The sequence below is a fragment of the Mixophyes fleayi genome, chromosome 9 (genome assembly GCF_038048845.1).
Source record: "Mixophyes fleayi isolate aMixFle1 chromosome 9, aMixFle1.hap1, whole genome shotgun sequence".
Classification (NCBI taxonomy): Eukaryota; Metazoa; Chordata; class Amphibia; order Anura; family Limnodynastidae; genus Mixophyes; species Mixophyes fleayi.
In genome coordinates, this window is record NC_134410.1 from 22,715,623 (window position 1) to 22,732,129 (window position 16,507).

At 42.5% G+C, this 16,507-nt stretch overlaps 1 protein-coding gene across 2 annotated transcripts; it reads right to left on the reverse strand.

Annotated features, from left to right (window-relative positions):
* Positions 1–738: 738 nt before the first annotated feature.
* HNRNPUL1 (heterogeneous nuclear ribonucleoprotein U like 1) lies at positions 739–16,267 on the reverse strand. 2 transcript variants are annotated; one of them, XM_075186917.1, is made up of 15 exons: positions 16,044–16,267; positions 15,229–15,372; positions 12,582–12,726; positions 11,745–11,833; positions 9,903–10,042; positions 9,657–9,756; positions 9,268–9,380; positions 7,811–8,077; positions 7,574–7,696; positions 7,346–7,474; positions 7,096–7,264; positions 4,314–4,613; positions 3,465–3,661; positions 2,973–3,371; positions 739–2,242 (listed from the first exon to the last, which is right to left on the reverse strand). In XM_075186917.1, exons 1-15 carry the CDS (start codon positions 16,117–16,119, stop codon positions 2,063–2,065), a joined length of 2,571 nt encoding a protein of 856 aa, XP_075043018.1. In that variant the 5' UTR covers positions 16,120–16,267; the 3' UTR covers positions 739–2,062. The 2 variants fall into 2 exon arrangements, with proteins under 2 accessions (XP_075043018.1, XP_075043017.1); XM_075186916.1 differs by having other exon boundaries at positions 2,973–3,374; positions 16,044–16,266.
* Positions 16,268–16,507: the final 240 nt, after the last annotated feature.

The window sequence follows — 16,507 nt, forward strand, 5'->3', positions numbered from 1 at the left end:
TGATGCGTCAATTTTAGGATATTTATATAATTTTTTGTCTCTTCTACCTCAAACAGATACATGCACCCTAATTTGTTGGTACTACACATACGCCTGTCCACATGTCTCCATTCCTCTGCAATCACACCCTTGACTATCTTGTTAAGAAGAAAAACTGTTCTTTTTGACTCTTAAAACAGCATATTTAGGTCCGCTGTCTTTCTTTCACATCTTAAATGTCCATCACTTCATAATTGTCTTCAATACATTATCTACTATGTCAGTTTTAAAATTGCATTCTTCCGAAGCAGCAAGACTCATCATCATCATCTACAAAGCTGTCCTGCTACATTGAGTTTCAAACTTCAGATGCTGATTTAGTTTAACCAATATAATGCTATAATCCTCCATGATTGTAAATACCCCTTAAACAATGTTAGGAGCAACTTTACTTCAACACTGCAACCCCCCCCTTCCCTCCCAGAAGCAACCACAGCAGGGGAGGGAGTCTGACATACCGCTGGGTACAGTTGAGGCTAACTCCCCCATATGGTGCCAGTAGTGCAACAGGGCATGGGGGAAAAAACCCTTTGGCGTGAAGATTTATAGGGAAGTAACTTTCTTGCCAGGACCCTGCCTAGTTTGGGTGAAGTATAATCCACTGTCTGTATGCACTTACTGAAGGAGAAATATGAATTGGTTATGCCAATAGTCTGGAAGGTTACCGCTGATTGGTCACCTAAGTAATCAGGAAAAAAGTTAAGCGCAAGAAACACTTTTATTGAGTAATATTCTCTCAGGACCCATGTAAAACAATGATGTACTAACTACCATTAAAGTGAACATGTCCTTTACATCCCTTAAACAATCACATCATGAGCCAAGGTAAGACTCCCTTCCCAAAACGATCAAGGGTGACATACAGGTTTGCCACAATTTCCTCTTTTCAAAAGTTCTTCTCCACTCAATATCAGTATTTGAATATGAATACAATGGGGAACAGCAATGTTAAAAAAAAAAAATTCCTGTCCCCTCTAACACATCCTCCTGCGATATGTCCCAGAGTTCTATTTTCAGTGGCTACAGGCTGCAAATAGAACAATACCACACGCCGCAGGCTAGTTTGATATGTGTAAAGCTACTGTACAGCTATATAACCATGTCAGATTTACATCTAACAAGAAGCGACAGAGCTGTGGAACACTGGAGTGTAGATAGTACCAAAAGTAGATTTTGGGTTCGACGCATCTGCCACACTTCATATGAATATACTGATTTTGGCTGGAGAAAACTTGGACTTGGACTTTTGTGTAGCTGAGAAATGTTTTACCAACACAAGAAAAGAATACAAGAGGACGCAATTTTTTTTTTCTTTAAAATTCAATATTCACACCTGTCCAAATAATAATTATAATAGAAAAAAATACAAGTGACTAACACAGTAATGTGCAATGAAACAAAAACAGCGAAGGTGGCATGTTGAAATTTTTAGCCTCCGGGTAATGCAACAAAGTCTGAAACTTCAAAAAGGATTTTTTTTTTTTTAACAGCAAAAAAACCAGTAAGAACATTAATATTCTACAATAAAATAAAGTCACTACTCTTGATTTCTTTTTAAACAGAGCAAAAGAGTAAGTTAGAACCTATGGTACAGACAATTCATTAGGAATCCATGCAGGCATGAGCAGGTTTTGAAACACTGAAATAAGTACAGATAGTAAGGTAATAAAAAGGAACAAAAATAAAAATTTAAAATAATTACGTGCTGCTGCACAGTCTACATAGCATGGAATGAAAGCTCAAGAAAGGGATTTTGTTTTCCCAGGGCAACAACTTTCAAATGGACAATTACAAGCTAAAAGGAATAACATTCACTTTATGTATTCTTCTTGAGACACAGTAAAATTATATATGTATAGTACTTGTCTTGGTGCCAACAAAACATTATTCCATACTAGACCCAAGCACAGATGTCCACTCTTTTGTGGATATCAGAAAAGTAGGAAGTTTAATCCAATGTGGTTGAGGATCTCAAATCAGTCCTGGTGTGAAACCAAAACAAACGTCACATTCCTACAGGATCTCACTGTGCTCCACCATGAGAACCATATCTAGCAGACTGATCGTAACCACCGCTGCCGCCGCTTCCTCCTCCTCCTCCGTAATTATACTGGCCCCACTGCCCTTGACCTTGTGATTGACCGGGACTTGGATTCTGGGCCTGTCCATGGCTCTGATACTGGTTCCATTGCGGACTTCCATACTAGGAGAAAGAAAAAGGTCAAAAGACTGCAGTAACACAGGAGACCATATAATATAAAAAGAAACGTTATAGCCATGCAGAAAAATTGCAGCTACAGATAATTTCAGAAAAAACCCCCCCAAAAAAACCCCATACGAGGCAGTTATGTTTTCTGTCCAAATTAATAAATTGGAATTGCACTGTCCACTGTATCACTATAAGAGCCTTGCACAGCAGCCATTTTTCATCTGGTGATATCTGTTGCTTTATTAACGCAAAGGCTCTGCTGCTGACATGACCACATATTACTGAGAATATCTTTGTTCCAGCATAGTAAATAGTGACAAGTCATTCAGGTTAAATGGAGAAAAAGCTAAAAAGATAACTGCAGCTCTACATGTGTTACAATCATAAGACAAAGAAAAAGAAAATATATGAGCAAAATGTTGTCTATACAGAATAGATAAAAGCTTTACCCTACTTAAATCTGTTTTTCGTTCAAGTTATTAAGAACTTTGGTCAGTGTTCTTTCCATTATAAGGTACAGTAACATACATGTGCCATTACATGATGATTTCACTGGTCAGATATGTACCACAGTGATATAAATGAATATTTGACGTTATAGCACACATGCAATTTGAATAGAGTAAATACATTTTCACGCAATACCAAACTGGGCCCTTGGAATAAAGGAACACTTTGTGAATGCATAGATGTAGGAGGCAGACTATGGATGAATAATACTTACAGACTGTTGACTGTAGCCACCCTGGGTATAAGAGGACTGAGAAGAGGCGCTTGGAGGTGGTGGTTGGCTGTACCCTTGGTTGTAGCTTTGCACACCACTGTAGCTTTGATTGCTGCTGTTGTAGCTCTGGCTGCTGTAACCACCACCAGCACTGCCCTGGTTGTATCCACCACTGCTTCCACCTCCCTGGCTGTAACTACTGCCGCTTTCACCGCCCTGGCTGTAACTACCTCTGCTTCCACCACTTTGGCCATAGCCACCACCGCCTCCACCTCCCTGGCCGTAACCACCACTGCCCTGTCCATAACCTCCACTGCTTCCGCCTCCCTGGCCATAGCTTCCACTCTGGCTGTATCCTCCTCCACCGCTATGGCTGTAGCCGCCTTGTCCAAAGCTTGACTGCTGAAAAACACATGGAGACTATGAATGAAAAGCGGTTACACCAAAATGTGCCAAAGAAAACACATATGGCAGAGACATGGATTTCCTTACCTGTCCTTGGCTATAGCTGCTGGAGGCATTAGGAGAGGGATTTGATGTGCCACCACCATAACCACCACCTTGGTTGCCTGCGGTGTTGTAGCTGAGCTGCTGACTGTCCTGGCCATAGCCACTTCGATGGTCTGAGCCGTTATCTTGTGAGCCCCCAGACCACCGGCTCTGAGAGTTGTTCCCTCCTCTGTTAAATCCTTCAATAGCAAAAGGGCAAAAATACTTTAAGATACACACATACATTATATGCACACACACACACACACTATATATATATATATATATATATATATATATATATATATATATATATATATATATATATATATATATATACACACACACACACACACACACAAGTTAACCCGTGCATGATACTCATGCATTCTAGTCAAATCAAGCTACTTAAGGTGTTAAAAAGGTTCTTGTCATGCATTTGGGCCTAGCCCAGGCCTCCTCAGGGGAAGAGCGTTACTTCCCGACGCAAGCGCCCTTTTTTAACGTGGTTTTGTCCGCATGTCACCACCTCATCATTTTTCTCCATCACCTGATTCTTCATCGCCACATCCTTCATCAAGCTACTTAAGGTGGTAAAAACTCCCCACTGTCACCCCCGGCAACCACCAACCACTCCCAACTGCCACTTCTCCTTCAAGAAATATATAGGTCAGTGTATAACTCTGCCCAGCAAGTGGCGCTGCAGCTTGGTTTTTGTAGAAATAAATATATATTATATATACATATATATACACACACATACATACATATATATATATATATATACATACATACATACATACATACACACACACGGAGGCAGTTAAGAATTAAAAATAAATTGCTGCTCACCGCCACCACCTCGGAATCCACCTCCCGAGTTTCCGCCTCTACCTGGAAATCCTCCTCTATTTCCACCAGGAGGGCCACGGTTGTCAAATCGTTGAATATCACTGCGCCCCCCATCGCCTCTGCCTCCCCCTCCACCAGGAGTTCCTCCACCACGGCCTCGGAATTTCTTGTCTGGAGGTGGCCCCAATTTTTTTCCTTCCTCGTTGTACTGGCGAACCAGCTGCTGTGCCTCCTCCTTTTGAACCTCGATGTAGATCACCTCTTCCAGGAAGTCCCCAGCTTCTGGAAGGCTGAAATTAGCTGAAAAGAGAGACAGAAGTAATGAAGTAACATGCTGTAAATGGCTAGGTGCTGGGACAATATTGTATAACACCCATCTTAAAAGGGGGATGATGTACTATGTAATAGATAGGATAGCAATTATAATATGTTTACTAGGAAGCCCAAGCACCAAGATTGATTCTTCCTGCTAAATTATCCTGTTACCTGATGACAGAGATTAGCTTCTAAACATCGACTGGACGTTGAAATAAACAGCAGGGAGGAAGCCCAGTAAAATCAGTGAGTCTCCACACAAGCAGTGGAGGTTAGGGAGTACAAAAGACGCTTGGCAACACATTGGAGACCTGGGTTTCATTCCTCCATCATGTAGGCATAATCTTAGTTCAGTACAGTAGTTAGATTAAGACCAGGTCACTGTCTATGTAGAATTTGTATGTTCGCCCCATGTTTGCATGGGTTTCCTACCATATACTGGTAGGTTAATTGGCTTCTGTATCCTTAATTGAAAATTTAGGCAGTAAGCTCAAATGATTCCAGAACGGATGCAAATTAGTGAACACTTGGTTTCTTACATATACTGGCAATTATGCAGTATTCTGAACCAAAACCATTCCTCTTTTAGAAACTCCATGTCCATTATTTTAATAGACTACATCTCTGCACACCATAACAAAACTCTGGCACCTAACTTTTGAAACCAGCTCCATAGATTTTGGACAGACTTACTGCGACCTGGTTAAAATGTAACAATATTAAAATGAAAAATCTTCCCAATAAATATAAATTTATGCATAAGGTTCCTTTAAAAAATAAATAAAGATTTGCTATGTTGCTAGCACTTTATTAGAGACTCTGGCTAAAATGAAAAAACAACAATCAATACACGCTGCAGCCATCAATAATTACAACAAACAAACCTCACGTGCTGCAAATATGCTTATTGTGGGAGTTGTAACATGCCTCATCTCCATCAACCAGCATAAGGGGAACCCGACTGTTAAAGAGGACTGCACATCATTTTAATGGTGTATAGTGTTTTTTTTCATTGTTCTATATTATACAGTTAATATGGTCAATATAATTAATACATAACAGCATCAGTTTCTATTATGTTGCCATTGATATAGATGGCACTAAAAGACAGGCAGGTGTCAGAACAAAAATTGTGTAAGACAGTGACGAGGGAGTGACGGAACACACAATATTAATGAGAGTCTACCTGTTCTAAGTGCGGATAAGTATACAAGATTTATATGTTAAACTGAAATTGAACGTGTATCCATCACATCAGTGGCGCATCCAGGGGCTTGCTGCCGGCGGCTGCACACTATGTGCAGGTCCGTTCGGCTGAGAGAGTTAGGGAGAGAGTCCTGCCCAACTGCTCTGATTGACACAATCAGAGCAGCCGGGTAGGACTCTCTCCGCCGAACGGACCTGCACATAGTGTGCAGACGTCGGCAGCCTTAGGTGGTAAAAAAGGGGGCGGGGCTAAATATCCCCCGGTACAATTAAGTTCTGGATCCGCCCCTGCATCACATACACACAGCAGCCACGTATAACCCTAACATGTCCCGAGCAGAAGGCCTTTTTATTGAAATCATAGTTAAAATTGTCTGCTACATGGGACTAAACTCCATAAACAAACAAGTTATGTATCATCAATAAACTTTTTTGTCTGTACTGTTTTATCCAGCATCCTGAAACATGTATGTCTTTCAAAGCATCCAGTCGCTCAAATACCGAAGCAGCAACATCACTGGTTCCTAATGAAATGACAAGACTGCGTTCTCGTGACCATCGGTTACTCCTACCAAATGGCCAACACCGCCGAGTAAGTTTTACTTTGCAGTATTCTTATTTTGCCAAGAGGCTCATCCTGTGTTATAGGCTAGTTCAACTATTTTCTAGCCAACTGAACTAATCTTGCAATCACAACCTCCCCCTATCTCCTCCTTTACATCTAAAAGTTACAGGTACACAAGGAAAGCCAAGTGCCTTAAGCCCCCTCACCCCCATTGGACTAAGAACAAATCACAGTTTGAGCCCCAGGAGTGTTTAAATAGTAGCGCAATTAGAGATTCAAGATGAGTTCCCTGACATTAGCAGCGAGGGCTGCAATCAGAGTCCTGTGTCAGGAAGAAATGCTAGTTAGGTATTAGAGAACACTATACGAACGGATAGAAAATAGTGGAGCTAGATTTATTGGGAGTTTTATATTACTTCTGTTATGATGGATATTTGATTTCCTACTTCGATGTCCGTTAATATTGCAAATGTTTAAAATAAAGAAAAAGGAGGATTCCCTATAACAGCTTTGTCTTAAACAGTTCAATTGAACATTATATACACACACCTGCAATTATTATTAGTCACTCTTTTACATAAAGCAACTTGAACTGGCACAAATATCACATTCTGTACAAACGTCTCCTGTAATGTAGTGAATTATTCTGATCAGATCTACAGGAACAGGCTAGGACCAGTAGGATTGATAATTTACCTTTCATTTCTAGCACAGCATGGTCAGGAACATCCTTTCCTTCCTCGTCTGTGCGTTTTACAATACGATCCTGAAGATCCTCATCTGTGGGGCAGATAATGACACCCTTGCGCTGAAAGCCTTCAAACGGTCGCATCTTCCTGCGCTGAGCTGTGCCGTAGACGTTCGTCTGAGAAGAGAGGACAGGAGAGACTGAGAAGCTGTCCTGGGCATGTGGCGAATTCTGCACTGCCGCGGTCCCCCCACTAACCTGATCTAGGATGTAGTTGCGTTTCCTGCGAGCAGCTATCTGGATGAGCTGGTTCAGACACTTTGTGGCTTGCTGAATGAGGACATCCCAGCGACCGGCATAATTACGCTGTCTCCTAAGGCCCATTACCTGCACGAGAGATTAAGGTCAAAGTGGCTCGTTTTGCATCATATCTATATTTGGAAAAATCACACTATTTTAAAATGTAAGAATACAATGCTAGCTTACCTTCATCTTCTCCATAATGGCATTGGTGCCAAGCATATTGTATTTCTTTTCAGGATTGGCTAGCGAGTGCTTTATCGCCCAGGTTGTCTTACCAGCCCCTGGCAATCCCACCATCATCACAATCTGGGGGACGGGGCAGAATAAAATTAAAAATGAATTTAAAATACAATACCATTAGGAGCAGAGTCCATGATAGTAAACGATATGCACATTTGCCTCCCCTGTGAAAACACTCACCTCACACTCCCCTTTGTTCTTAGGGGGTTCTGTGCCTCGTATTTTTTTGTACGGGGGCACGTCCTGTATGAACATAAATCCTGGTGGTATAGTGCAGAAAGGCTCAGGGATTTGCCCAAAATTAAATTCAACGCAGCAGTTCTTTACCAAAATGTGGGGGAAGAACGCCTGACTGCCCACAGAACTCCTGCTTATGCGGAAGGCTGGGCCCAAATAACGACCATCCTTGGAGAAGGATATCTCAATGTCTGCTTGAGTGTCAAAATCCTGCAGATAGGGGCGAGAAAGATGAGAACATTAAGAGAGCACCCACTTTGTGCCTTTCTGTGGAGCACTGCTTTGGTTCACTGTAAACTTAACATGTTAACTCTACGAGCAATTACGTAAACAGCATAAAATGTGTGTTGGGTTCTGTCTTGGGGGCTGGTGTGGTAGGGAGGTTCATAGGTTGGAAGCGGCACAGGAAAAATCTAAAGAATCGTGAGAGATGGTTATGAAAGTGGAGGCGATGTGTAGGTCAGAAGCAGAGCATATGGAGATCACAGATGTAGATAGGAGAATGTGTTGTTGAGGGATTTGTAGGTCAAGCGTTTAAATGGGATTCTGGAGAGTTTGGGAATGCAGTGTATGGAGACAGGTGGAGCAGCAAGAGAGAAAGATCACCGTAATCTCATTGCAGCATTTAGGACAGATAGAAGCGTGGTGAGAGGAATGCCAGTTACTAGGAGGTTGCAGTAGTTTAAGCGGACAAGTGTTGTGATTGTATATAGGGTGAGAAAGGGATAAAGTCTGGCAGTGTTGTGAAACTAGAGGCGTCAGGTTGGTGAGGTGAGAAGAGGTTGGAGTCCAGGATGACAAGACATCAGAGGGGGACAGGGGAGTGTGGTTTAATTAACAGTGAAGAATATTGAGAAGTGAGGCAGGTGTATTTATGTACAGGCAAACGTAAGGCAGGGTAGGTCATCAAAAATTTTAAATAACAGCACAGTATAGTGATGGAAGCCCCCTTCAAACTAATGCAGGGAAATAGTGGTGTCATGCACACTTCTATATGAAATGAAGTTCAAAATCAAACCTGTTGTAAAGATGCACTGAAAAGTCACATAAGAGAAAGTAAAAAGGAAATTGCTTTTAATATGAAACAATAGCACTCACTACTCAACAACTCACATTACCATTTTAAACCAGTTCTCTTTGTCTGTTGTATTCCAACTGGTAAATATTTGCAAGTTTATTAACAGCTTGTATAAAAAAAAAATCCAACACTTCTTGCTAATGAAACAGGACCTTTAAACAATGTAGAAATTGCTTGATACATACTTTACAGTAAGAAAACCCTTCTTATTCTAGCTTCAGGCTGGGAGTGTGGGAAAAAAATCGAATAACCCAAATAAAGGGGGGGCATACTGTGCATGTAAATCTAAAATTTTACATGTGGCAGAAAAACGTCAACATACAATGTAACACCCGATGACGCTGTTCTCTCCAAAGGTCTCCCCATAATTTTCAAACTTGCTGTTGGTGGATTTCTTTGCTGTGCCACCGTAGCCATAGGAAAATGGTTCCTCACCTGCGAGTTGAAGGTAAGAAAGATTAGAAGGCAATTGGAGAATGGAGGCAGGATTGCAAAATACGAGGCTGTGTAGTCAAAGTCGCAGCAGGTTCAGAGACATCTGGTGACTATTATATTTAAAGATGGGGTGGGTGACGCGTGGTCACAAACAGAATGTGGAAAAAGCTCAAACAAAATAACATCAATGTGCTACCTTGATATAAATTTAAGAGCGTATGCACAAGTTGAACAAGAAGAGCAGGTCTTCAGAATAACTATATTAATTACCCTTACCTAACTGAGTACTGCAAGAATCCAGGGACCACCCGACACGAACTACGTGAGGGTCTGGCTCGCTGGCTGGCAGGTGTCCCACTGCAATTTCTTCCTTAATCTGCGAGTAAGGGGAAAAAAATAAATTGGGTGTTAAGTTGGTGATACGATGGCCAGTCCAGCCGCTTTGCAGACTGTCAGATTTGGCTATACGTGTAAATGGAAGCAGTCAAACGTGGGGTGTGGGGTTTTGGCAACAAGACTCACCTTTATTTCAAAGCACACCCTGCCTTTGTTGACTCCGTGCGTAGCTCGAGCACCAGACCAGAGGTAAGCAAAACCTTCCATGGTCAATGGGAAACCCGTAGTCCGGTCTTTGCTCAGCTTGAAATGCAGGTCGCTGTTATCTGGTTGAGAATTGAATTGGTCAATATGTCACTTCAATTAGGAGACATTGGACTTTATTTCTCTGTTTAGAGTCGCTATCTGCATGTGGCCAATCATGTACCTATAGCGAACTGGGACGAAGTGCAATATATGAACATTTCTCCTGTGTTTCACGTGGGACGAATACGATTTAGAACGTGAATTGAATTTTGTTTAAAGTATATGCGCATTATTGTTTTAGAAACCCCAAAGGGGAGATTTTAGCCAGGTTTTTACTAGTACGGGTTTGTTAATAAAAGGAGAAAACTGGAAGTTCATTTAGTCACCAATTTTATGAGGAAACGCACATCAATGGGGAAGCTGAACAATATACAGGGATAGATATATATATATATATATATATATATATATATATATATATATACACACACACACATACCCTTAGTTATATAACAATAAGGGAACATACACTAAGATAGCCAATATACATAGCAAAATTCCTGAACATAACATCTAGAACTTACCAAGGATATTGATTAGTCAATGAGCGCCTACCTTTTGTGTGCACTTCTATAAGGAGGACCACGACTACATTAAAGTGTGCTTATAGATAATATAAGTCATAAACATATACCACTTAATTTCCTACCTTTTCTTCTACCTCTTCCCCTTCATTGCCCTTATCCTTATCTCTCCCTCTCTCCCCTGTGTCTCTGTTTGTCTACCCCACCCCTTAGATTGTACGCTCCTCTGAGCAGGGTCATCTCTCCTCCTGTCCTCACCACTCTTAACTCGGCTCTCCAGCTATCTTGCCCTCCTCCTCGGGGACCCTCTTCCCTGTTCCCCGTCCCCTCTCGCTCCTTCCTCTCCCCTCTGGGGGTTTCCCTATCATCCGGGCCCTCCCTCTCGGGCTCAGACGTATGCAGGACCTTCCCCTCCCCTCTAGCTGTGTTTTGAGCTCACCGAGTTACTGTGCTTATTGTTTACTGTACTGTGCTGTCTCACCTTGTATTGTAACTTTGTTTGTCCCTGTACGGCGCTAAGGACGCCTAGTGGCGCCCTATAAATAAAAATTAATAATAATAATAATAATAAACAGTGAAGCATATTGTTCATTGTTAATTCTCATTAAAACCTGTCCTAACTGGTCTATAGCTATAAGTCTAAAAGAAATCCTCCAAAATTAGGCCCTATTATAAACAAATTCCATATTGTATCAATTAGTCAAATTATGTGAAAATAATTTTATCCCTTTTTTAAATAATATTTTTGCCAATATGAAAGAGTTCAAATTCCCACGAGAGCAGATCAATCAATAAAATCAGTCAGTGTATGAAAATACACTGATAACCTCCATATTCTAATAAGCAATGTTAATTATATTTATGAGGTACTGGTTCCTTGTGCCATAACAAATGTATTGGGAGGGAGGGGGAGAGGAGCACATTCCCACCGTTTCCTAAATATTTGTCTCTGGGGCAGTGCGGACAGAAACCAGGGCATGCACAGATGTTAAAGATATTCAATACCATGGAGCCTTTTGTGCCACTCCTCCCTGCGCTCCCTCATGTCTGCTCCATTTAGGAGAAGAGCCGTGTTATACGCAATGTCTCAACATTATATACGGCACCATAAAGAGGTCTAAGCTGTAACACAAGTTTCCTTCCAGACCAGATCATTCTCTACCCAGGAAAATACAGTAACTTAATGTAGATTACTTACAGTTATCCAAGACCACAACGTTCTCATCAAACGGATCATCCTCATCATCACCACCACCTCCACCAGCACGACCTTGCGGGGATCGCGCTCTGCACAGCACAACACAAGTATTTGTAATCAAAAGTATATATCAGCCCTCCCCGCCCTACCAAAAGCATTTTTGTTATGATCTTTTGGAAACAATGTTACTGCAAGAGTCAGTCTTGCTTATTATTTCACTCGTATTTTTGCACAAGACTCTGCTAACATTATTTAAGCATGCCATAAACACATGCATAAATGTATTTAGAATTGTAGGTACATTGACAATGTAGCATATTGAAGCTATCTTACATTAGGCAATTTAGGCTTTGTGTGGCTCCCTGGAGTGTCGTTAGGTAGTTATAAACAGGAAGTATGGCATGCATAGAAACTACACAGCCATAGCCTAAAAACATTTAAAGTAGACAAATCATTTATATTCTAGTAACTCAGGGATCTGAGCTCACCTGTCCTATTAATCTGGAAACAAAAATAAACCCCCTTTTTCTCTCCCAATCTTGTATTTACAAATTTTTCAACCCCCATATTCTGGACAACACCATAATTATTGTAATAAGCCCATCCGCCCCATCCTGTTTGAATGGAATTTGGAGAAGACCTAGTTAAGCAACAAGAGAATGAGCAGTGCACTTTAATTGCACCAAGCTACTGAAACTTTTGCCATGTTATTACTAGTTACTATTTCTCATAAAATGGTATTTTATGTTTAGGGGTCCTTTTGGGGTTAGTAGGTCCACAAATACCAGTCTTGCACAGGAGTGATCAGTTAAGCTAGCAGTAACTACATTTACTCACCTGCGGTCATCACGATGCTCTAAGTATGGCCTCCCTCTGTCTTCAAACGGTCTTTTGCGGTTCTGGAACGACTGTGGAGGTCCGGCAGCACTAGGACTCCGGTAACCAGGATCAGGCTCCTCCTGCTTAAATTCTGTTTTTATGGCTAAGGAAAGAGAAAAAAAGTGCACATTACATCAAAAGCTGACCATACAAGCCAGTTACGTAATCATGAATTCATGTCTACAGAGTATTACTCTTATCCCCCCCACCCCTTTCCCGGTCACCTGAAGGCAGAGAATTGTAGAGCAAGACGATGAAATCTGCCCTGCCTTTTCCAGTTGAGCTGTAAAGAGAGCCTCTACTCATCTCTACGGGAGAAGGCTGCTTGGATTGATTCCTTTTATGCTATGACCCTGAAGCAACTTGTTTCAAGGCGATATGTCATGGGGCAGGAAAGGAGTAGCACTGCACAAAAGCCTAATCCTTTATAGATCTAAAGCGTTCAGTATCTCTTAAAGAACACAACCTGTACACAATGAGATTCATACACAAAAGACAACTACCGTAGTAGGAGAGATAATAATAAATTATAAATATAAAGTATATATATATATTTATTTATAACTCCCACTGTCAATTACATAACTAAGCTTCATTCTACCAGCATAACCTCACCTTTTTGCCAAGATCACGGCTGGCAAAACCCACCACACTGTATATGCCACTTTGCACCAACTCCAATGTCAGCAACTGCAGTAACAATATTAACCACTGACCCAACTAGGTTGTACAAATGTGATCACTACCACAACCAGACATTGTCTATCGCATGGTACAGATGTTATTACTGGCCACACAATCTGACCCCATTGCCAGCCACTATGCACAGACCCCACAGTCAGACGTGAATAGACTATATTGGGAAAATTCCATCAACAGCAACACTGCACACGCAGACTTCATTGGTAGCCATCACCGAGCACAGTGGGACACTCACATACATTTTGTTAAAAAAAATTAAAATAAAATATTTATTAAAAATCATAAAGACCACCATCATACAAGAGGAATAAAAATTCATCATTCTGTCTCAGTAATACTGAAATTCTATGCATATGCTGTCCCTTGTTTTCATATTGTGAAAAACTGGATTTTTCCCCTTGTACATAACCATTACATCCCTTTCTCTGATGCTGTAGGTGGACACAGATAGTGTCTATATTCCACCCTTAGATATTGGATGCAAACGGATTACTACTCTTCCTTCTAACCCTTCTGCTCCTCCTTAGTTTTCCACTAGGGCATACAGGAGAAAAGAATAATAAGGAGCAGAGTAGAATGAATAATTAGTAACCCTCTGTGGGCTGGTCTATGACTCCCTGTACCTTGTCCCTTGGACCATTACGCAGCTGCCAACAGGAATCTATATCAAGCTAAAGAGCTGGACAGGCAAATATGGCAGTCTGCAGAGCTAAGACTGATGTAAGCTAAAGAATCTTGGCAGTCTCCTAGCATGCTGCAAGGGGGCACTGAAGACTACCTGCAAGCCATACCGGGAGCCAAGGTCCCATTGTGCAGAGCATGTCACATGTGCAGGACCCGACTGGTACTGCACTCCTTATGCAGACCGCCACAAATATCATGTGCTGGACACGATGAGCCTAATTCATTAAGGAACGTAAATGCCAATATGCAACGTATTTTGCTTTAAAACGCACTGCACATGCCCAGAACCGGACTATACGCCAGTGAACACAAAAACATCCAATTCACATTCAAACGCGAAGGACACTTACGATGGGCTACGATTTCATGGGTAGAATGGGGAGTGAAATGGGCGTACGGACGTAAGGGCGTGCCAAGCTCGAGTGCACGCAGCAGAGTCCAATTCAAGCTTTGGGCTTCTCTAAGGTACGTGTTTTTCCAGTCTTATCACTTGTAACAGCTACAGGACACTTGTAGTTGAATACGGATATGCATATGCCCAAATAATGTGCGTTTTTGTTTTTAAAAGCACAACAGGTTCGTTTAACATGTCTTAATAAATCAGGCCCGATATATACAAAAGTCGCAGAACCTAAGAATGCAAGGGACAACCACCCTAATACTCTCACCCCTTGCTGTCTTCTGCAGCCGCCATCTTGGTCTCATCTGTAGGGTGCGCTCTCCCTTGAGAAGTAAATACAATGAAATCTGTCTATATGTTCTGCAAGTCTAGGCATCCTTAGAGTCTACCAGATCACCACAGAGGGGGGAATGGCAGGATAGTATATCAAAGTGGAAACAAAGGATGTGGAGGGAAAAAGAAGGGAGCACATACTGTGGAATAGTGAGTGGATGGGAGCACAAAAAAAACATACTGTGACTATGATGTTTGTGAATGAGGGGTCTGGGTATTATATTGTTGAGGTTTGTCAGTGTGTGTGTGTGTGTGTGTGTGTGTGTGTGTGTGTGTTAAATACTACACTCAATGTTATGCCTTTGGAGAGCATTAGCTGCCTGACCGGACTGTGTATTAATTTGTCCCCTGCACTAACTCTTATGCAGGGTTACATTCCTTGCAAAGGTTTGTCTCTTGATTGGCTCCAATGTACTTGTCCAATGTACATTCAGCAAGATACTTGCATGTCTCACTAATACAATAATACATCTGAAGTGTAATTACCCATATCATGCATAGGAGGTCCTGGCTCCGTGGGTCTCCGGTCATAAAACGGGTCTCGTTCCTGTTTCATGGATTCTTGTCTGTGAGGTGGAGGGTAACCCCCACCTGGAGGGCCATAATTATCTGGGGAATGCTGTCCATAGTCTGAAACAAGAAAATTGACAAATTATCAAAGCGTGTCTCTAATATGATAACTGCAATTAATAAATGCACCCACCCATATTGCCCCATCCCATGGATCTGCCCAGGTTGCCCCCCTCCCCCATGCATCTGCCCAGGTCGCCCCCCTGCCCCATGCATCTGCCCAGGTCGCCCCCCTCCCCCATGCATCTGCCCAGGTCGCCCCCCTCCCCCATGCATCTGCCCAGGTCGCCCCCCTCCCCCATGCATCTGCCCAGGTTGCCCCCCTCCCCCATGCATCTGCCCAGGTTGCCCCCCTCCCCCATGCATCTGCCCAGGTTGCCCCATCCCAAGGATTTGCACCGTCCCATGGATCTGCCCAGGTTGCACCATTCCATGGATATGCCTAGTTTGCCCCATCCAGCGCAAATTTCTATTTTAAGCGCTGACACAAATGAAGGGCACTTGCAGTTTACTATCACAGCAATTAGGGTGCACACATCACACAGCTAAAGCCATGCACTCGTATTAACTATAATGGCCTTGTGTCCGCTCCCCAGCCAGCCACCGTGTCTCTTGCACACTAAGCCCAGCCTTTCCAGCTCCCGCACATCCCAGTATTCCATCCTTGGGATCAATGGCTTTGTGTCCGTTCAAACGACCCTTCACGCTCCCAGCATCTGCCCCCTCCTTACATCTGCTGTCTCCGTCCCTACGGAAATCTCTCGGTGGTCCAGGTGGATATCCGCCTCGATAAAAGTGATCCCCCATTCTCTTGTCTCAGCTCGCTGCCCGAAGCGCGGTAACACGGACGGACAAAATGGCGGCACCGGGCTTCCCTTCTGACCGACAACCTGCGCAGCGAGGCCCTCTGGTGACAAGATACGGCACGGCTGTGCGTGCAGCCAATAGGAATTGTATATCTTTGTCTGTCGAATCCCTCATTGGCTACTATTGTATGTGGGCGGTGACAGAGTCCACAAACGGAACTGGCGAACAACTGTCTCCCTTAGCAACATCCGGCGTGAATTGGTTAATAGAGTAGCCATCTTGCTACACCCAAGGCTCTTCGAGTACTATTCGATGAACGCATTCCTGACATTCTGCGCCATATTGCTGCTCCCAGTGTTTTACGTCCCATGGCTTGTCTTTCATATTG